General features: G+C 22.4%; 6 protein-coding genes across 6 annotated transcripts; 1 reads left to right on the forward strand and 5 right to left on the reverse strand. All coding sequences in view use genetic code 6, as the record gives it.

Annotated features, from left to right (window-relative positions):
- Positions 1–2,231: 2,231 nt before the first annotated feature.
- Positions 2,232–8,216, forward strand: TTHERM_00218810 (ankyrin repeat protein; the record flags this gene model as incomplete). Its single annotated transcript, XM_001020553.2, has 3 exons — positions 2,232–6,006; positions 6,080–6,769; positions 6,871–8,216. The coding sequence occupies 3 exons, from the start codon at positions 2,232–2,234 to the stop codon at positions 8,214–8,216; spliced, it is 5,811 nt and encodes a 1,936-aa protein (XP_001020553.2).
- A 709-nt stretch (positions 8,217–8,925) lies between these two features.
- TTHERM_00218820 (saccharopine dehydrogenase family protein) lies at positions 8,926–11,780 on the reverse strand (the record flags this gene model as incomplete). Its single annotated transcript, XM_001020554.2, has 4 exons — positions 8,926–10,638; positions 10,866–11,326; positions 11,410–11,623; positions 11,697–11,780. 4 exons carry the CDS (start codon positions 11,778–11,780, stop codon positions 8,926–8,928), a joined length of 2,472 nt encoding a protein of 823 aa, XP_001020554.2.
- A 1,324-nt stretch (positions 11,781–13,104) lies between these two features.
- TTHERM_000218829 (saccharopine dehydrogenase) lies at positions 13,105–15,010 on the reverse strand (the record flags this gene model as incomplete). The annotated part of the gene is made up of 8 exons (XM_012798732.1): positions 13,105–13,227; positions 13,324–13,933; positions 13,985–14,085; positions 14,141–14,216; positions 14,273–14,338; positions 14,422–14,684; positions 14,757–14,855; positions 14,924–15,010. The coding sequence occupies 8 exons, from the start codon at positions 15,008–15,010 to the stop codon at positions 13,105–13,107; spliced, it is 1,425 nt and encodes a 474-aa protein (XP_012654186.1).
- Positions 15,011–16,368: 1,358 nt separating this feature from the next.
- TTHERM_00218830 (tRNA pseudouridine synthase A) lies at positions 16,369–17,298 on the reverse strand (the record flags this gene model as incomplete). Its single annotated transcript, XM_001020555.1, has 1 exon — positions 16,369–17,298. The coding sequence occupies one exon, from the start codon at positions 17,296–17,298 to the stop codon at positions 16,369–16,371; it is 930 nt and encodes a 309-aa protein (XP_001020555.1).
- Positions 17,299–17,892: 594 nt separating this feature from the next.
- On the reverse strand, positions 17,893–19,212 carry TTHERM_00218840 (hypothetical protein; the record flags this gene model as incomplete). The annotated part of the gene is made up of 5 exons (XM_001020556.3): positions 17,893–17,988; positions 18,050–18,158; positions 18,391–18,494; positions 18,874–18,931; positions 19,052–19,212. 5 exons carry the CDS (start codon positions 19,210–19,212, stop codon positions 17,893–17,895), a joined length of 528 nt encoding a protein of 175 aa, XP_001020556.3.
- Positions 19,213–20,986: 1,774 nt separating this feature from the next.
- Positions 20,987–21,397, reverse strand: TTHERM_000218868 (transmembrane protein, putative; the record flags this gene model as incomplete). Its single annotated transcript, XM_012798733.1, has 1 exon — positions 20,987–21,397. One exon carries the CDS (start codon positions 21,395–21,397, stop codon positions 20,987–20,989), a length of 411 nt encoding a protein of 136 aa, XP_012654187.1.
- Positions 21,398–22,143: the final 746 nt, after the last annotated feature.

Below are 22,143 nucleotides of genomic sequence, written 5' to 3' on the forward strand. Positions count from 1 at the left end.
AGTTCTTTTATTTGATATATGCTTTTCATGAGTATGTTTATATGCTGACCCTTATTTTGCTAATTAAATTGAAATATCTAACTAACTAACTAACAAACAAATAAATAAATAAATCACTTTAGAGATTTCCCCACTATATTTTTATTCAAAAATACAAACAAACATTTTCTAAATTTTCCCTCGTTGTATTTTCTTCAAAAATCTTTTAATCAAAAACATAATTTAATCATTTTCAGACTTTTAGGCATTAAGATATTTCTTTGTCCGCTTTTAACTTTCAACTTGTTTCCAAGCCACATTTTTTCAAAAATTAAATTTATTTATTTAATAAGCTTCATAATATCTTTGAGAAATATAAATCTAACTATTTATTTATTCTTCAGATATTTTTATTTACAAAATAAAAATAATTCTATTTGTTTAATGGAGACTCAAACCTATTAGAATTGATGTATTTTTTTTTAAGTAAACTGCTTTCAGTCTTAGAGCCACTTATTTATTTTTTTATTTTTTATAGTTTTGCTATTTAAATTCGAAAAATTAAAACTCCTTTCGCATCTACTTGTAAAATTTTATTAGTACCTCAAAAATTAATAGAAAGATAGATATCTTTTAAAATATTTATTGTATAGATGAGGAAAAATATAATACATTTTATTATTTGAGTTTGTTAATTTATATTAATTCTTTTCAAAGAAACAAATTTAAACAAAGTTAAAAGAGAAATATCTTTGCATCTTCTTTTTTTCAAAAATATCTCTTGCTAGAATAAAAAAATGATCTAAAAATTAAATGAATTTTTATTAAAATATTCAAGTTCTAAATTTTCTAGAAATATTGTAAATAAAATGATATTTTGAACATGCAAAATATTATAAAATGTATATTTAAGTATTTTAAAATTAAATTTTAGATGTAGCATTCTTAAATTTTTACTTTAGTTTAGTTTTGTTTTTTAAAATAGAAAATAAATTTTGCTAAGCTAAAAAATTTATTTGTTTTATTAAAAATGTGGTCTAAACAAGCAAAAACAATTAAGATAAAGTTTAAATATTGATAAATTAAATGCAAAATCTTTAAAATATTTTAAAATTTGTAATATCTTCTACTCATCTCTTTTAGATCTTTTAGATATTTTGTATAATATATTTATTTATTCTGTATCTTAATAAAAATTTATTTCTGATGGTTTTCTAAAATTTCTAAGATCCTTAAATATCTTTAAATTTATTTATTTATTAATCAATAGATGTTATTTGTTCATTATAAATATTTTTTATTTTAAAAAGATTTGATTTTCATAATTAGTTGAATGAATAATAAATGAATTCTTCATTATTATTATTCTATTATAAAATATTATATACCTTAATTCTTATTTATTACTTTTTTTGGTGATATCAAAGTTTAATAAGTATATTCTTATTTAATTCTTTTATTCAGTTTTTTTTGGTTGTATTTCCTTATAAAATTTAAATGAGGAAAGAAGGTAGATAGCCAAAAAATTCTTATTAAAATAAGAATTATATTTATTTGAATAAAGAATATTTAATTTTTTATATTCTGCAATATAAATGCATTATTAACTCAAATTTATTAAAAAACAAAAATTAATAATTAAAATTTAAATTAATTTTTAAAAAATTAATTTATAAAATGTTTAATTAAAAAATATTGAAATATTAAATTTTTTTCTAAAATAAGTTTTGTTTAAATTTATCATAATATAATTAATTTAAATGAAGGGTTATTGTAAATTAAAATTGTCTAATATTTGTAGTTCAATTTATTTTAAGCAAATTTGCTTAATTTTAAGTAAATTTCAAAATTAAATAAAGATTTAACTGAAAATTAAAAAGTACCTTTTTTTTATCATAAACTATAATTTTTGAAATAGTATTTTTTATTTACTATTTTAACCAGAAATTCTGTGCCTTCTTTAAAACTATCAATTTTATAATTTAATAGCTACATTTACTTCAAGTGCTAGTTTTTGAAATAGTTTTTTACCAAAAATTTCAAATCTATTGATTTTTTTCATATAATTAATTTTTTTTAAATTTCATTTGGTTTGAGTTAGATAATAGTTAATAGAACTAGTTCATAAGATTATTAAAAAGATTGGTTTAAACATTCATAGTAAATTAGAACTGGATATATTTTTTTGAATAGTTTTTCAGTCTATTGATAAGAATCCTATATATTAGTATTATAATTAAAGAGTATCTAGAATGAAAAATAGTCAAGAAGTTAAAAAACCTGAGCATTCTTAATTATAGTAAACCTCTTATCAAGCTTCATCATAATCTTAGGTTTCATAAATAGGAAGTTTTGGAGTTAATGGAAATTTTAACAGTATTAATATAAAAAAATTGGTTTAGTAGAGTAATAATTATTGGCATGCAGAGAGAAATTTTTTTAATTCTGATAAAAACAGGAATGGAATTGATGAATTAGAGAGAATGGCTAATTCTATAGAGAATATTCTCACTCCAAAAGGAAACTTTAAATAATAAGAATTGAATAAATATGCATATGAAAGTGATTAAAATATATTAAACACTTCAAATTTTTTGCATAGAGATTCATTTTGTGCTGATATGCATGAATGGCCTGACTAGTCGATTGATGAAAGAGAAAATGTAATGTAAAATTATGAAAAAAGGAATATCTATACTCATAATATTGGAGTTGGTTAAAAGAAGAAATCAGAAGAAAACTTTGATAACATCACTGGAATAATTTCAAATACTGCTTAAAGAAGTTTAACAAATTAGGCTAATAAAACTAATGAAGGAAATCATAGAAGAATATAAAGTGTATAAAGTGATATAAAGACAACGCAAATATAGAATAACTTAGGTACTAAACATAATTTACCTCATGGATAACATTTAGGATAGGGATAAAATAGTTTAAGTAATATCAGTTTAAATGGTACAACTAATTTAAACAGTTAAAGCTCAGGAAATATAAATGCAATTATGTCTAATCATAAAAATAATCAAATGAAAAACACAATGATGGTGAATATGAATGTTAATCGAAATTATATAAATAATGCGAATAATAATCAAAATAATATGAATTCAAATAATATTCCTAATTAGGCAAGCAATCAAAATTATTGTTCCAATCAGACAGGTTTTTCATAAAAAAAGCTGCAAGATATCACGTTTTCTTTTAATTATGTAAAAAAAGGTGCATCATCGATTTCTAAAAATATATTTTCTTTTAATACATCCACTCTTCAAATAGTTGATCTATCTTTCAACAAATTTAGAGATATTCCTGCAGAAATATTAGATTTCCCTAATCTAAGAGTACTAAAATTAGATACTAACTTAATTAAAGTTCTAAATCCTGACTTATTTCTCAAAGTAAAATTAGAATATTTCTCTATAAGCAATAATTTGTTATTTGAAATACCACAATTAATTACTCAATGGAGTGAAACCTTAAAATATTTAGATGTCTCTTTAAATAGAATAGAAGAATTATCTGTTTTACCCTCCTTAAAAAGATTATAATCACTTCACATTCACAACAATGACTTTAGGTTTATTCCTTGCATGATTTCTAATTTTGAAAATTCGCTTTTAGAGCTTAGCCTTGACTGGTTTCAATATACAAACCCTCCTCTTTAGTTGAGATAGAGTGGATTACATGGTGCAAAAATTATCTAAAAGCTAATGCATTTTTTGAAAATGTATTCTAAATAAGATAATTCCATTTAGTATATAATTTAAAAGTATAGATATTCATCTTAAAAACAAGACTGTGCAGATGTTAACTTTATAGAGGTTGTTGCTTATCTCAGTAATTAAAATATCCCTTTTGACATAAATTTTAGAGATCCAAAAGACAGCAATAAGTGCCTATCTCATAAGGCAGCTGAAAGAGAAGAAATTGGATGTTTAATTTCCATTTTGGAAAAAGAGTACAACTTAATTAATGCTATTGATAATGACAACCACACTCCTCTTTCTCTAAGTATCCTCCATGAAAAATTCTTTAGCGCAAAAACACTTATTTCAAATGGAGCCAACGTAAACTTAGGAGGTTCTTAATATGGAACTTGTTTGAATTTAGCAACTATAAAATATTAATATTACTTAGTTTAAGATTTACTGAAGAGAGGAGCAAATCCGAATGGAGCAGACAATGAAGGAAACACTCCTCTTCATTACATAATGACTATTTTTCATAGAGATAAATCTTACTCTTCAAAGATATGTGACCTCTTACTTTAATTTAGAGCTGACCCAAACATTAAAAACAAAGATGGTTGGGCTCCTATTCATTTAGTTGCACGAAGAGGGTAATCAGATGCCTTCGAATATATTTAAACTTACAACAAGTATTTGACAGAAAATAATTACTAAAATAAAAGACTTCCAGAATTTGCAAATCTTCCTGGCGTCAAAGACGGAAGTCTAATGAACTAATAAAAGACATTAAATACAATAATTTAACTGAAAGATTCATAAAATGTTTCAGGTTGTTTATAATATATGCCTTTTCACATAAATTTGAAAGGAGGAAAGGATAAGTAATCACCTTTGCATATCGCTTGCATGCACAGCTGCTATGACATAGTTAAAGAACTCCTCGAGAGCGGAGCAGATATCTTTTCAAGGAATTTAAACAATAAAACTCCTCTCCATTTGTGCATGAAGGATAATTATCTTTATAAACTGTTGAAAATGAAAGAAAGCGAAATTTTTTACTAATTTTATTCTTTACACAGACAAATATAAATTACCTCACCTACACTTTACACTTAAGAAACTCCTATCAAAAATAATATATTAAATAGAACTAACACTTAGTAATCTTACAATTTACAGTCTTCTAAAAGATAATTGTTTTAAGAAAATCAGCCAATTTAATCAAATAACAATACTAACTAGCCTATTTTAAATTCGTAGTAAAAAGCTGGAACTAATCATTCTAATATGAGTTTGAGTAGCTTTAACGCTTAGTAATAGGGCCAATAGCAAAATATAAATAAAAATAACTTTTCTAATTAAGCTTTATAAGTGGCTAATATAATTTAAAATAATTTAGGCTAACTTGTTAATTAAAATAATCAAGTTATGCCAGGTAACGACCAAAAAAATTCACAATCTAATAGTGATTTTATCAGACCTAATTCTTTATCATAAAATTCAAAATAATAATCAAAAAATTAATTGTCTAATAATATTAATTTTGATGATTGTGATGTAGAGATTTCAGATAGAGATGACGATGAAAAAAGGGACCCAAGGACTGATTAATTGAGCATAAAAAAGAACAAAAAAATGGAAGATAATGAAGAAAACGAATATGATGTTAGCGAAAGCTAACTCACAAATAGAGCAGCTAATTTTTAAAATTTGTAAGGACTCAACGTAAAAGAAAATAGTAAAAATTATAACTACATATAAAACTTCGAATAGAAATTTAAGGATAGCTAGTAGAGTGATTTGAACAGAATTTAGAAAGGTTAATTAATAAGAAATTCTCCACTTTTAAGTAAGTAGAAGTTTAAAAGCGGAGAAGAGCAAAACGAATGCTTAAGAGCTGATGAGTTTGAAGGTGAATATGATGATGCTTGTGTTGATCATGAAGATGACTCCATTAATAAATAACTAAACGATCATCTCCCAAGTAATCCTAACTATTTCTAACAAAACTAAATACAGTAAAGCTCTCTCTCTTATGCTACTAATTAAAAATAATTGAACTAGAATTATTAAATAGATTTCCATCAATAAGAAATAAATTCTTTATTCAATCAAAAATTAAATTATTTAAATGAAGAATGTGATGAAGAACTAAACAAGGAAGAGGAATTTTTTAATGCTGATATAGATGAGTCTAAAAGTATGCTAGAATTAATAAGTACGAAAAAGAAAATAATGAACTAATCTCTGCCTTATGCTCCAAACAATATTTAGCAATTAAATTATATTTAGACAGTTAACAGAACCAATATTTAAAAAATCTAAGCATCAAAAGGTTTTTTATTTTTATTCAAGAAAATTTATTTTAAAATATTTATCTATTTTTCATAAATTATTAATAAATATAGCTAACCATTCAAGAAGCAAAAGCAACATTGAAGGAAACTTTTTATCAAAAATATCTGAAAATTAATAGAAAGCTGCATACTCAAACAGCCAAGTTTAGAAACAGCATTTCAAAAACTAAACAAAAGATGATCTTGTATTTTAAAAATAAAATCCTCAAAAAGGACTAATAAAGGAAGATGGATTAGATGCTCCCCCTTAAATTATAACACCCTAGCATATAAGTTTTTTTAACTATTTGCTTGAAAAAACAAAAAATATGCATGAGTATTATAGTGTTTCTCTGTAAAACTATAAAAAAGGTATCTTGAGCGAGTTTAATACACTTTATGAGAAATTTAGATACTTTGTCATAATGATGAAGTTGTAAGTTGAGTATCAGAATATGATCCTACACTTAAATAATGAAAAAGAAATGCTTTAGTCTATCTTAGGAGAAAATTCTATTTTAAGTCTGGGTGCTATTGATAGGAGTAATAGCAACTTGATGATTATGAAAATGCTTCTGGAAATAGCTGAGAATCTCAAATGTGAAAGCCATTCCCTTTTGCTAGTGTAAAAAGATTATCCAACTCCAACTGAGTAAAATTTCTTTGGCTCAGTAATTAATATAAACAATAATATCACATACTGGATGCGCCAATATGAAGAAACGATTCATGATACTATCACTTAGACTCAGAGCAATTTCTGTACTAAAACTTTTAATATTTAATTTCTTTAACCATAATTTCTTGCTCTTGCCAAAATAATTTTAAAGTTTTCATTCATTAAATTTGATTTTTATAAACAGAAGAGGATTAAAATGACGTAATAGAATTAGTTCAAAACAAAAAAAGAGAAGAAAAATAGAATGATAATGGCTAAAATCAAAAAGATCTTTAAGAAGATATTAAACTGTATGAAAGAGAAAATAGTATCTTAAAAGAAAATATTATTTATTAGCTAGGAAACTATGATTTCAATGAAGCAATTAATTATCTTGAAAAGGAAATCAAATCAGAAGATACAAGCATAATAAATGCATTTGAAGCATGCCAATCATTTTTTTAAATAAGAGAGAGTCTTTACTAGAAATAATCAGATTTAAACAATAACAAACAAAGAAAAAATTAGATCAGCAACATTTAACCATAGCCAAAGACTTATCAAGATGATTCTAAAGCTCTTTTCACATTTCCTTCTAATCTAATAAGTAGTAAATAATATAAAGTTAGTAAGTAATTAAATTCTAACTCAGTATCTTAATTATCTTCTTTATAAGAACTTAATGGCAGTAAAAACCAAATTAAATAACAAAACACCGAAGCAAGTGGTAAGAATTAATTAATCAATATAATATCTGGTAAAAATTCTTAGAATACTTCAATAATATTTGGCAGTGATTAATAAGATACATTAAATAGTTAAAAGTCAAATATTTCTCAACAGCATGAAAAGTCTGGTTTGAATTAAGGATTTTAATATTAGACTTAATTTAATAACAACTTCCTTAATAAGTACTAAACTAATTTATAGTAAATTAATAACAATTCTAATCTTCAAAAATAGTAACAACTAGAACACGCTTAAAATAAAAAAAACGATAGTTCCTAAACTAATTTAAACGGTGTGACAGATATCATTTTATCTAATCCTGATATCCACGCGACTAAACCTTTAGTTTCCTAATAAAACTAAAAATTCATGAAGCATAATGAAAATCATTAATTTTATAGTCTAGCTTAAAAGCAGTAAGTTTTAGCAGAAAAAGCTCTAAATAAGTAGTTGAGTACACATTCAACTGGATAATCGTAAATAAGAGATAAAATTTTCTCAAACGATCATTTTAGTATCTTTGAAAAAAAGCAGAGTTTAAATACAAATAATAATTAACTAAAAAAAGATAATCCTAAAACTAATACAATCAACAATACCTAAGCTTCTGAAGATGATTCAAACAATAATAGCTTTAACTTGATAGCTCCAATAGGAGCAAAGTTAGATTCCATTAATAACCTCTACATAGAGCCTTAATAATAAGAAGTTAAATAATAGAACAAAATATTTTAATTCTAACAAATTAAATAGTAGTAGCAGCAACAACAATACACCTTAATCCCAATATCATAATTAAAAACTGCTCAAAATAAAAAATGAATATAACATAAGTAAATTTAATTTTGATTATACTTTTATGAATGAATAAATAAGTAAATAAATAAATAATTAATTAATTAAATTTAAGATATACTACTTTATAAATTTATAACTCCTAAAATAATTAATGTAAATAGATTCAATTAAAATTAGTATTAAAACTTTTCATTAAATTGATTAAATAAATAAATTATTTATTCAAAATTACAAACTATTATTATCAAAATATTATTTTATTTTTATTATATTTAAACTCTTAAACAAAATTAAATATTGTTAAGGTAATTGTAAGTACAAATTTTTTGTAACAGTAAATATTATTTTTACTAAATTTAAACTCTAAATCAATATTAAACCTGATTAAGACAACTAAAATTAAAAATTTTTAGTTTGCTACATTTTTATTTCTATTAATTTTACAAAGTTGTAATTTAAAAATAATTTTTATGTGTATAAAATTTAGTTTTAAAATAAAACAATGTAAAATTTACATTAAAATATTATAAAATATATTTCAAAAAACTTTAATTTGTCAGAAATTTTTTTAATCAATCTTTTTAAGATTTATAATGATTTTAAATTTATTTGATTTAATGAAATATTTTTTTATATGTAAGTTAGCTTTGAATTAAATTATATTGAATTTTGTATTTTCTTTTTTCACTTTCAATTAATTTTTGATAACAAACAAATATAATATATAAATGGTTCAAACATAGCTACTACACAAAGGATTTTAGCGATTTTTGAATATGCGTGAAACTCTTGCCCTTATTGCAGCATCATTCAGATCACCAAAAAGCGAAAATTTATGAATTTCTGAGTTCTTAGATGTCTTTTTAGTGTTGTTCTTATTTTCTTTTTCCTCTATTCTTTTTTTGATGATTTATTTATTTGCCTAATCTAAAATTTGTTTTTTTTTAAGACTTAAATATTCAATGTCAGTACTTTCATAAGTTTTCAAAATTTATTTAGAGCTACGATCAAATTCTTTTTAGTCCTTTTTACATTTCTTTAAAATCTAATTTTTACATTTGAGTAAATTTTCTAATTCATCATCAAATTACTCATATAAATTATAACATTTTTTCTTGTTGGAATTTTCAGTTAGCAATTCTAAAGTTTAATTCTTAGCTTTCTTCTATGAGGATATTGAGTTATTTGTGTTTCTCCTTTTTATTATTTAATTGTTTACTTAAATTTCCTCATGTTAATCTTTTATTTATGGGCAAAAATATCCATATTCATTAGAAACGTTTTATATAAATTATGAAACAGCTCTGTTTCTTTTTGAGGACATTTATTACTATACTTAAAAGGGGCTTTAAACTTGTTTTCCTGGCTACAATAACTGATTCAATATTAACTAGTTAAATCCCTACTATTATTAAATATTTGAATTTTTACAGCTTAAAGGAAAAGATTGCCTTTTAAAACAAAATATTTCATTAGGCTCGGATTGAATGTATTCACATCTACTTGGATTCTTAGAACCTTAATTTTCTTTAACATTATAATTCTACTCACACTACTAGTTTACTGCATTTGGAGTTTTAATGACTCTCTTTCTAGCTGATTAAGAATATTAAGTTTAGAGAAAAGAATCAATAAAAGAATTATTTAAATTAGGATGAGTATTAATAGTATTTTCAGTGATTGCACTGTAGTTTAAACTAAAGTTATTAGTTGAAACTTTTCTATTTCTTTTATGCTAGCTTAAATCTTACTTTTCAAAATAAAATTATATAGCTGATTTTCCCAAATCGTCTTTGTGGTAAACATCATAGGTGATATCGTTACTCTCTCTTTTTACATTTTCAGATGGTACATTAATTGTATTTCTCCTGTACCTAGAAAGTTAATAGGACGTATTGAGATTATTTCTTTTATTATTTGGATTCTTAAGTAAGTTTTCTTTAAATTCATTTTAATCATCAAATTAATTTTATATGTCCGTATTTTAGTTTATTACTTAACTAGTTTCATTTGTATTTTGTGTATGATGTTCCTCATTAGAAAAGCTATTATAAATTTATGTCCTGAGGTCTTTTTGCTTTTAGAGAAACCTTTCATGCATAGTTATAAAATCGTTGAGAATTTTTTAAGAAAGCTTCAAATTATCATCTTCAACTAAAATCTCGAATCTCATATCGTTTCTTAGTTTTTTTAATATAGCTTCATATTCAGAATCGTCTAGATAGTATATTTAAGTGATAAAAGAAGTAGAAACAAGCTTTTCCTTTACCTTTAAATGAGTTCCTTATATATTTTTCTCTTTTTCTCCATTTCCATTTACAATAAATACATCACCCCTCACAAGAATATTAGTACAGTAGTGTCTTTTTTTGATTTCTCTCTTATTGCTTATATCTATTCCATCATCTCTAACTCTCTCATGCTATATTTCTACAGTATAATCACTCTATAATATATTTATTTAATTTAAAGATAAATTTCAGTATTTAAAATAAAATCTTTCTTAAAATTAAGAAATTTATTTTAAAAATTAAAATAGTTTTTTTCATATTTTTAAAAAACTCAAGCTAAAAATAATTTTAATTCAAATATTTTTAAATTTATTTACTTACTTATTATTTAATATAGGATCATAAAATAAAATAATATTTAAAAAGAGCTTTAATGAAATACCATGATTTATCCTTTTGAGATAACACATAACTAGTTTAGTTAAGTTATTTTTTTACTTATCAATTCTCCTCGATTTACTTGTATCTCTTTTATAAGTTGCATAAAGAGCTATATTGTTTTTTTGTCAATTCCCTCAAATAAGTCTTTCATTTATTCTGAAAAGAATTTTATCTTCTCTGTATTGCTTTAGCTTTCAGCTTCTGTTCTAATATCTCTAAGAGAATTAATATCTATAACAGCTAATTCAACACTTTAAGAGAATACTTCATATGTACTTTAGGATATTGACTCTTCTCTTGGAAGAAAGCCGAAACTTGATCCTATTGAAAGCATATCCTAGAATCTAGTTTGCTAAGTTTAATTACTTGTAATTTAATAGCCTAAACTACACTCCTACTATTTGATTTTGGAAAGTCTAATTACACCATTTAATACAAAATAAGTATTTAAACAGTTAACGCCTTTATATAAAATAAGTTAATTTTATAAACTTAGAATACTAAAAATAAAAAAGAATAAATTTGTGAGTCAAAAAGTTTTTTACCTTATTTAACTATGACTTCTCCTTTTTAATATGTTTCAAATTTTAGGTATTTAAGACTTGCTTTAGAAAAAGAATCCCCATATTTTTGTGAAAGTTAGTGATAAAAATGTGTATTAGCTATGGTTTTAAATAAGATTATATAATCCTCCTTAGCTAATTCATTTTTTATTTCTTTTTTATTGTTTTGCATTTTTTAAATTATAAGTGAACATTCCTTTTGTTTTATTTAATTATTAATAAGTTAGATAAATTGACATGTAGAAATATAGTTAAAAAAGGCTTTTTACCTTGAAATGGTCTGCTAGAGGTTCTTTTTGATGTTTTGTGAGGTCAGAGTGCCTTCTAGCTTATTTCATAGGTACGCTTATCATGTATTATAAAATAAGAATAACTTAAAAGGTGTCTCTTATAGCTTTTATTATTCAATTTGAGTTGTTGCTATAAATATAAATACTTTGATGATCGTTTGTTTATAAATTAATTAATTAAGGATTTATAAAAATAATAGCAAGTTTCTACTTTGGATTTCTTAATAACTATAAGTTACTATCCAACCAAAATAAATTTTTATTACTAATTATTATCACCTGAGACGAAATAAAATTTACATTTATCATCAAAATACCCAATCAAGAGTAAATCTCCAAAATAAATAAATAAAATACCTCTTTTTTCAATTATTATTATTTTCATAATTAAAATGTATGTACACCATTTGTAAAAATTATTAAGCTAAAAAAAAAGGTCATCAGAGCAAATATGCTACTATAAAAAATAATATTTTAAAAAATTAATTTATTCTAATTAAATGCATTTTTAAAAATTATTTTTTTATGAATAAATTTAAAAATTAAATAAAATTTATTTTTATTATTTAAAAATATCTAGCTTCAGTAAAAAATTTTTATTTTTTTTAAGTAGAATATTTCTAAATTTTTAATTAAAATCAATCAACCTTGCATACTTGAAATTAAATATAATTTTTAATAAAAATTATTAATAATTTTTTTATTTTATCAAATTTTATATTTTTTTTACCTTACACCTTTCTATTTTCTTTTTTACACTTCTTTACTGAAGCCAAAGATTCTTTATATGTTTATCTATTCATAAATAAAATATATATATAAAGCTTTTAATATTTATCATTTAATAAAACATTTTTACACTAACTTAAAAAATTAATTTATATTTAAAATTTTTTTTTTCCTTTGTTTTCTAAACATATTATCTTACAAAAACATCATTTTTATGATCTAATTATTTTAATTTAATATTTAGATTTATTTTAAATTTATTTTAGCTTGATTAAAAGCAAAATAGATTTTAAAAATAGTAAAATTAAATTAAGTAATAACTTTTTAAAATTGAATTTTTATTTTTCTCTTATAATAATTATGATAAACTAATACAAAATTTAAAATTATTAATTATTTCAAATAATAATTTTCCATATGAAGATTTTTAGTTTACATTTTTACTTTAATTTTTTATAAAATTTGATGGGTATTAATAAAAAAATAACAAAATGACTTTTTAAAATAAAGATGTTCTTTTTATCTTTTATCAAATGACAGTAATAAAATTAATAAAAAAATAAACAACATTATTAATTATTAATGAATTAAATCATTTTAAATACTAAAAATAATTTTATTTTTTTTCTATTATCTATGGCTTCTATTTTTATTTGCATCACTCTTCAGTTTCAACACACCTAATATTTATCTCTTCAAGTGCATGTAAAATGGGTTCATATATTGATTTCTTATTTGGCATTAGAACTCCGACGTCGGTTATTACCTTATCAAGGATCAACTATTTTATAATTTAATTTTATCATTTATTTTTCAATTAATTTAAAGCAAAATATGTATATTTAATTAAAAGAAAGTGAAATAATTTTATTTTTACTTATGCTGCAATAGCACTTGGAGTACCTACAGTTACTGACATAGCAGACTTTCCATTCTTTTCACCTATCATTATTAGTGTGCTCTTTCTTGTTACAATTTTAGGAGAATCCTTGTATTAAATTTTAAAAGAGTGCTACATGACAACGAGATCTGTCTCACCGGGAGCAAGAGTGAGTTTTTTTTCAAGTAAAGCTACAAAATTCTCAATTCTACTTTTCTCATGGCTAGTTTTCATGGTGTTACAGAAGAAGTTAAAATGCTTTAAAGATTTTATCATGAGTTTGGCAATTTTTGTTTTTTTTTCTTCACTAAGAGCTGTATAATTCTTATTGGCTAAAGCCTTGTTAATAATTTGGGTGGTTAATTACTTTTCTATTCCATCGAAACCACTTTCATCTATAATTTGTTTTATTAAATTGCAAGCTTCCTTATGACTATCTCCTAAAAGTCTAGTAAGGAATTCAACCCAAGTTTCATCTTTGCAGTCTTTATCGTTTTCAAAGAGACCAATTTCTTTGAATCCATTCATAATAGTAGAGAAACCTGAGTATCTTAATGTACCTCTTAAAACCTTATGACAATCAACTAAGTTATAAAGAGATTTGTACCTAATTTTTTATATCATTAATATTTTTTATATTCATTAAAAAAGTTAATACTATAAGCTATCTCTGTTAGGATATCCTTCTAATCTAAGTGCTACATTAATATCCTTTTCTTCAGCGACGTATAATAAATCTTTACCAGAAACAGTCTTTACCTATTATAATACAATAATTTTTAAGTAAATGAAATATTCTTTTATATATTAGTACTTCGTTGTTTTCAAGGAACTTTGCATCATTTCTTAATGCACCTATAGCTCCAATAGGAGACCAACTAAACTTATACCTACAATTTAATAACAATTAAATGTTTTTATCTATAACTTAAATCATTGATATTACCCTAAAGGATTATCTACAAATTCCGGAGAAGGAAGACCACCACACCATGATTCATATTCTAAAATTCTAATTGAATAATACATAAAAGTTAAAATCAAAAATCATAATTTGATTTTATTTAATTAAGTAATAATGCTTTTTTATATTACTTTCCTCCTTTTTCTGCAACTTCGTCTACAGTTTTCATTGTTGCAAGATGGTCAATACCTGGATCTAAACCTATCTCATTTAAGAAAGTTAAGCCAAGCTTTTTGGCTTCCTCATCAAAGGCAGCCATTCCAGGAGAAATATAACTAGCAGTAACTAAATTCTTTTTTTAAGCAATGCAAACTTTAGCAACGTTAGGATGGAATATTGCAGGAACGTAGCTAATAACTAAATCGCAGTTAGATATCAATGGAGTTAAGCTATCCTAAATAATTAAAAAATGTTTTAATAGATGTATTTTTTTTCAAAGAAATTTATATTTAAGATAAATATTTACCTCGCTAGTTACATCAACGTATGCACTTTAGCATCTTTACTTTTTTTATGCAAGAGTTTAAGCATCTTTTTCAATGTTGGAAGCTATCATGATATGATTCTTGATTTATAATGTTTGAAAATAACAATAAATTAATAAATATTAAAGTTAGATGTAGATTATATTACTTCCTATCTTTTTAGCAGATAGTCGACAACAGCTTCAGCCATCAACCCTGAGCCTAAAAGAAGTATCTTATGTTCCTTTGAAGCCATTTTTTATTTTATATATACTTTTACTGTATCTTTTATTTAATTTTCTGATGATTTAGAGTTAATTAATCTTTATTTCAAAAATTAAACAAAATCTGTCAAGTTTTTATAATATCTACAATATACAAAAAGTTGAAGTAGAGTGGGGGTTTAAATCAATCTTAGATAATATCTCCATCTAAAAATTATAAATCTAGGTAAATTTGACGTAACTTCCTCCCTTTTTATATCTTCATCTTTCTATTTTCTTTCGAATAAAAAATATCTTTTTTGGAATAATAAAAACACCTCTTTCATTTTATATTTCCCTCTCTTCAAAAATCTTTATTTTTTATTGTTGAATTGATTTATTTATTTTTTTATTGATTTTAACCTAAATGATAATTTAATAATATTTTATATTTTAACAAAAAAAAAATTTGTCAAAACAAGTTTTTTTAATTTTTTAATTAAATTTTAATATGTAATAATATATTTTGTATCAAATTGCAATAGTATGTATAATTAAATAATCTTATTCTATTTTTATATTAATACATAAACAATTAGGCTAAAACCTTAATGATTTTAAAAAGGAAAAAGTAACTTTTAAACTAAAACCAGTATTTAAAATATAGAAAAATTTTTTTAAATGATTGTGATGGTACTTATTTAGTTGTGGCTATTTAATTTTACTGGTTCATTAAATACTAAAAATATAAATAATTATTTCTTTTGTTTTTTGAATATATTTATCTGAAATTCTTTTTATTTTTATTCAATTCCATTAAAATTTAAATATTAATTCTTTAAAAAAAGGGCCATTTAAATATTACTGAGTTGACGAAAGAAAATTTAAGCTCTAAAGTGGCTTAAAATTTATTATTTATTATCTAATATATTTTATTCTATGCTGATGAAAATGATGCTTTTAATATGAAATTAAGATTGCTGTATTAGAATAATAATTATCATGTAAATAGTCTTTCATCTAAGTTTATTAGCATAATAATATTTGATGACATATTTTTGGAATTTTTTTAATTTTGCATTTATCTTCAAATACTATTTTTTTCTATTCATTTTTCACTTTTGACTAGAATTTATTGACAATTTTAGAAATCCAACTTTGTTTACTGATTAAAATTTAAGAATTTTTTAAGTTATTGTATGGCTTGGCAAGTATGAATTTTTAAATTAATTTTCCTTTAGTCTTTTAAAATAAAACTTTTTATTTCATTTTAAAAAACATTTCATACATTTATTTAATTGAATCATTTTTAATAAATAAAAAATATGTAGATCTAAACATTTTATCTGAGTAAATTATAATATTTTTTGATTTAAAGTCTGAAAACAAACATATAATTAATTATTTATCATCATTAACAATATTAAGGATAAAAATCTTTAAGATTACTAGATAACATTTCAGGAGGATAATCAACTCTTTTTAGCATTAAACCTCTAGGTTAAGCTCTAATTCTATTATTTTCATGAACCTCTTAGGGAGTTAGCTCTTTTGGTGGATCTAATAGTTTTAAAAAAGAATCAAAATCTAACTTTCCTAAAGCATATTACAAAGCTTCACCTACCATAAATCTAATTTAATAAGCTAAGAATGATTTAGCTTTAAATATAATTTTTATGCATTAGGCTTCCTCGTAGAAAGGATGTGAATAATTTTCAATTGTAATAGAATCAATAGTTCTAACATAGCAACCAAAATGGCTAATATGCTCAGCCTTAATTGTAAAATTTTGAAAATTATGAGTACCTACATACTATTGAAGAGCTTAATTTAGCTTTTCTTAGTCTATTCTTTCAGTCATAGTAGTAACTTACTTATGCTGTTAAAAAGTATTAGCCCAATTATCTTTTAAATTTGCTTCAATGAAGTAATTATATTCTTTTTTTAAGCTATTAGCTTTAACATCAAAATCAGTAAGGTGAACATAGTAAATATTTTCAATACTTATTTAATGCTTGGCATCTTTCAAATGCATATTCATTGATTTTTTTATAATACTTGGCTCTAATATTTTTTAATTTTAGTTTCTGTTTATAATAAATACGAATGGATGTGCTAGAGCATTGACTCCTTAATCAGTTCTACTTGATGTATGAATAGGAGTATCTTGCTTAGTAATTTTTTTTAAAGCATCTTAAAGAGCATCCTAAATAGATGGGATTCTCTTACCATTTAAAATTTATGTTTAAAATCCTGAATAATTCATGCCTATATAAGAGCATGTAGCTAAATATTTAACAGGACGTATTATTTCAGGTTCAGGTTCGAATATTTCTTCCATTTAATTTCTTTTTGATAAATTGATAAATATATTTTTTTTTTTTTACAAAATTGCAAATTAAAGTTAATTTAAATCTATTTAAAATTTCGTAGCCACAATTGAGAAACACTGATATTTTTTTTGGTTTAGTTCATATAAATTTATATTTGTTATTTTGAATATCACAATAATTAAATTAAAGATTGAGATTTCTTAAATTTATAATTTAGTTTTTACATTTTTAAATTAAATAATTTATTTGTAGATTTAATTTTATTTTCATTCTAAATTTTATTAGAACAAATTTTTTAACTAAAATTATTTTTTTATTTTTATTTTTAGCAATATTTAATATAAAATCAAAATATTTTTTGAGTTTTTAATTAATTTGAATTTAGATTTTAATGCAATTTTTAAGCAATTTTTTTTGATATTTTAAAATAATTTAAAATGCAAAGGATGCCTAAATTATAATTGAATTAAGAAGTTTGAACTAATTTTGCAAACAGGCAAATATGGGATACATACAAAATGACTTCCTCCATTAAAATATTTATGTATGTATGGAAGTTTTATTTGACTCTGGCCCAGTTCATAATAAAATAATTTTTTTAATCAGTGTTTGTAACCATTAAGAACTTAGTTTGAAAGCTATTTAACTTATTCTTCTAAATCACCACGAGGATCAACTTCGAATTCAACCAAAGCACCCTATGTTTTAAAAATATTAATTTTAAAAACAAAGTATTTTAAAAAATATAAAATAGATTACAGTTTTTCTGTAATAATCAATAGCTTCTTGTTATCTTGTAACAGTTACTTTATCTGAGGGATCCTTAATGTAAAGAGCTAAGTTAACTCCGTCAGTAATAAGATCCAATCTATTTTTATAGACAATACGAATAAATAAATATAAATTTTAAAATTCAAATTTTTGTAGTAATTTTTGCTTTTTCATTAAATAAGAATAAAATAATTTAATTTTATTTTAGTTTATCAATGAATAGAAATTGATAGCTTTGTTAATATCTCTAAATTTTATCTATCAAAAATATCTTTAAGTTAAGAAGAGCTTGTTTATTTTTATTTAAAATATTGTTAGTTAGTTTCTACCTTTCAGCTTGCTTGCTGTTTTAAGGGAAATCAGTAATGTAATAACCGTCCTAGAAACCATCATTGATGCTTAAGACAGATTGAGCAACTTTGTTAGCTTGAATCTTTTAGAATATTTAAAAAACAATAAATTATTTTAATTGTTTATCTATTTAAATGCAATTTAAACGATTAAATAATCAATTTCTTAAAAATTGTAGATGGATACAATATTTAGTAAATATTGATTATCAAAGTGGTGCTAAAACTAATTAAAAATAACTTTCCTATCTTGCTACGCTATATCTTTTATTCTTGTTTTACAAAAAAAAATATTTTATATCACACCATATCTTCTATCTATATTTTCCCCTACTATCTTTATATTTTTCTTAAATCATTCTTTGTATGTTACATTTATTGAATAGTAAATCCACCTCTACATAAATACTTGATTTTTTAATCGTTTTAAGCCAAAAGCAGAATTAAATATGAAATGCATACGTTATCTTCTTGGCCCTTAAGTTCAAGACCATTAACATGATTGAAATTTCTGAATTATCTATTTTGGTAATAAAAAATATTATTTAAATTAATCAATTTTCATCTTCTTATGCTATTTGCTAAGTTAAACATAATCAAATAATTGATTTTCTCATAAGAAGAATTCATAAAAGTTTACGAAGAAATCAATTCATAAGCTCTGCTTGAGTTTCCGAAAACAACAACCTTGGGGTTAATAGGTCTTTTTAAACTGTGAGAATATTAGCCGTAGTTAGGAACTTAAGCCTTCAAGGTAAGTTTGCTAATTACTTGATGTAAAAACTTAAAGGTATTATTCATCTTTTCTTCTTTCTTTTAGCCTTTTTATCTTATCTAATAATTCTTAATTGATTTTCTTTTTCTTTTTATTTTTTGCAAGGCAACTAGCTCTATAAATCTTTATCAATATCATGATTATCCTTTTCCTTTATAACCTTTATTCATTTTTATAATGCAAATCAATAAATTTTCCCTTAAAAATTTATTTAATTTAATATTCGATTATTGCTTTTGCTTTACGACCTCCATTTGATTTGTTAATTATCATTTATTTATCACTTTTTTATTGATATCTATATGAATGATATTTCATTTTACAATATATCTTTAAAAATAAATTCAAAATATCTTTTTGGTTAAGAAGCGAATAAAATATTTATTTAATTGTTTGTTGTCATCTTTATTATCTATAATTTAATTTTTTTTTTTTTACATTTTAAATAAAATAATAGATTTTATCTTTTAAAAAATCATAATTCCTACTTTATTTGAAATTAAATATTTCACTTAATCAAAAATATTAAAATAATTCTCATTAAAAGTAAAAAAGTAAAAATTATTATATAATTATTAAATCTTTATTCATTTATTTTAATTAATAGGGATGTATTTTCTTATTATTTTTTCAATTAAAGTAAGTATTTTAAAAGCTAATAAATATTTTTTAAAATTATATTATAGGATTAAATTATATCTCCTTTATTTATTAGTTCAATATTATCTGATTTCTTATTTCTTGATCAACTCGTTTATTAAATCTAATTTAATATTTGCAATTTTCTATTTTGAAAATTTTATTATACTTTATTTTTAGGATTTATTATCATAAATTAAAAAAAATATTTAATTAAAACCTAATAATTAAATAAAGGTTCCTATTTAATCTACAAAATATCATTAATCTATTAAAGAACTTGATACTTTCAGTGTTAAAAAAATATTTTTTTAATGTTTCTAACTTTTTTAATAGGATGAAATTATAAGAAATAATATTTCTGATTTAATTTCAAATATTGCTATTTTGAAGATTAATAGCAATATTTTCAATCAAATTTTACTAGGTAATAACATTCATTTTATCTTTCTGATATTATTATTTTGTAATGTACATTACTTAAAACATTACATTGAATTAATTGAAATTAAATATTAATAGAAATTTTTAAAAAATTTTTCCACAATAAAATTTTGTTAAATTTTAACTCTATTATGTATGTTAATAATTTCAAATTATTATTTAATTGAATATCTCTAAACTTTTTTAATTATTAAACAATATTGAATAAAATATATTAAGTTTTAGTAATATAATTTAATTAAAAGCAAATATTTAATATAAAAAATGTAAATATTTTTAGCTCAAATATTATTGAACCATTTAAAAAATAAAAATAAAATTCTAATATTCTAGAACAATACTTATAAATGAAATAGGAAGTAATAGTATGTAATAATTGAGATTTAGATTCAAATATAATTTATGGAATTTTATTCTAACTTTCATAGATAGTAATACATTTTCTTAATTTTTGTAATATTAAGTAATATAATTGTGGATATACTGTTCTGATTAAATATTTAGCATCATGATGAGTATTATTTTTTTTATGCATTTTTTTGTCTTATCTATAGTTCGTCAAAAAAGGCTATTTAAACTTTGAATTACAGTAATCAAAAATAATAATTGTGATTAAGATTATTTTAGTATTTAGTAGAAAGATTCAAAGAAATAAATATACATAGATGATTCCTTAGTATCAAAACTAAGATTTAGTTTAGTATTTTGAAAATATTGTCAAAAATCACTATGAATTTTCATATTTTATTAACAACCCTAAAGAATACTAAAAAATAACCAAGATTACTACTCTTTAATTTAGCAATTATTTATTTGAATAGTTCGAGCAAAAGAATGTAATTTACGTTCGTCATGCTGAATCTCCAATAAATGTATGGGTTTCAAAAAACCCAATAAAATTTATGCTCTCTATGTATCCACCAGATCCTTAGCTCTACAATCCAGGGATTACCGAAAAAGGCATAACTCAATGCATACAATTGGAAAATCTACTTAATAAAGCTAAAAAATATGATATAATAGAGCAGCAACCTGAAGATTAACAATAATAGGAAGTAGAAAATATTAATTTGCCTTCAAGCTTCTCTTTAGTAGTATTATCTCCTTATCAAAGGACAATTAAAACATTTGATTAAATAAAACAAAGCGATGTTTTTAAGTCAGCAAAAATAATAACTTCTTCCTTGATAAGAGAGAGAGCCAATATACCTGCAAGCGTGGTTGGATATATGACTAGTTAATTAAAATAAAATAGAAATGATATTGATTATTAGTATCTCAAAAAAGAAAAGTGGTGGAAACTTTATGATTAGCTAGATGAATCTTCTCAAAGTTAATAAACTGAATCTATAAAAAGGGAATCTAATATTGAATTACAATTTAGGGTTTTAATCTTTCTAATATGGATTACTCTAAGAGAAGAAAAAGATATTATATTTTTCTCACATTGTGCAGTATATGAAGCTATCAAGCTTTTTAAAGTAAAAAAACCAAACAACGCTTAACCTTATAGGATTACTAAGTAGGATTTTTTCAATTTATATAGGTAATTTTTCAAAACTAATCCAAGCTTATGATCTATTTCTTTTTAAATTCATTTTCAATAGCCAAAGTGAAAAAGACTAAATTCTATTAATCTATCCATCACAACAAATCAAATTCTATAAATCAATTAATAAATTAATATTTTTTTAAATGTCAAATTTTCATATTTTTATGCTCTCTTAAAAATTAATAATTTAAAAACTTGACTATTTCTAAATATGATATATACTGTGAATTTTCATATACTTAGAACTAATCAAAAAAAAAATTTTTTATCAAAAATAATTCTTGAAAATATGGAGAGGATTTGCTTTACCTCAATTTATATG

This window comes from Tetrahymena thermophila (assembly GCF_000189635.1).
Source record: "Tetrahymena thermophila SB210 genomic scaffold scf_8254564, whole genome shotgun sequence".
NCBI lineage: Eukaryota > Ciliophora > Oligohymenophorea > Hymenostomatida > Tetrahymenidae > Tetrahymena > Tetrahymena thermophila.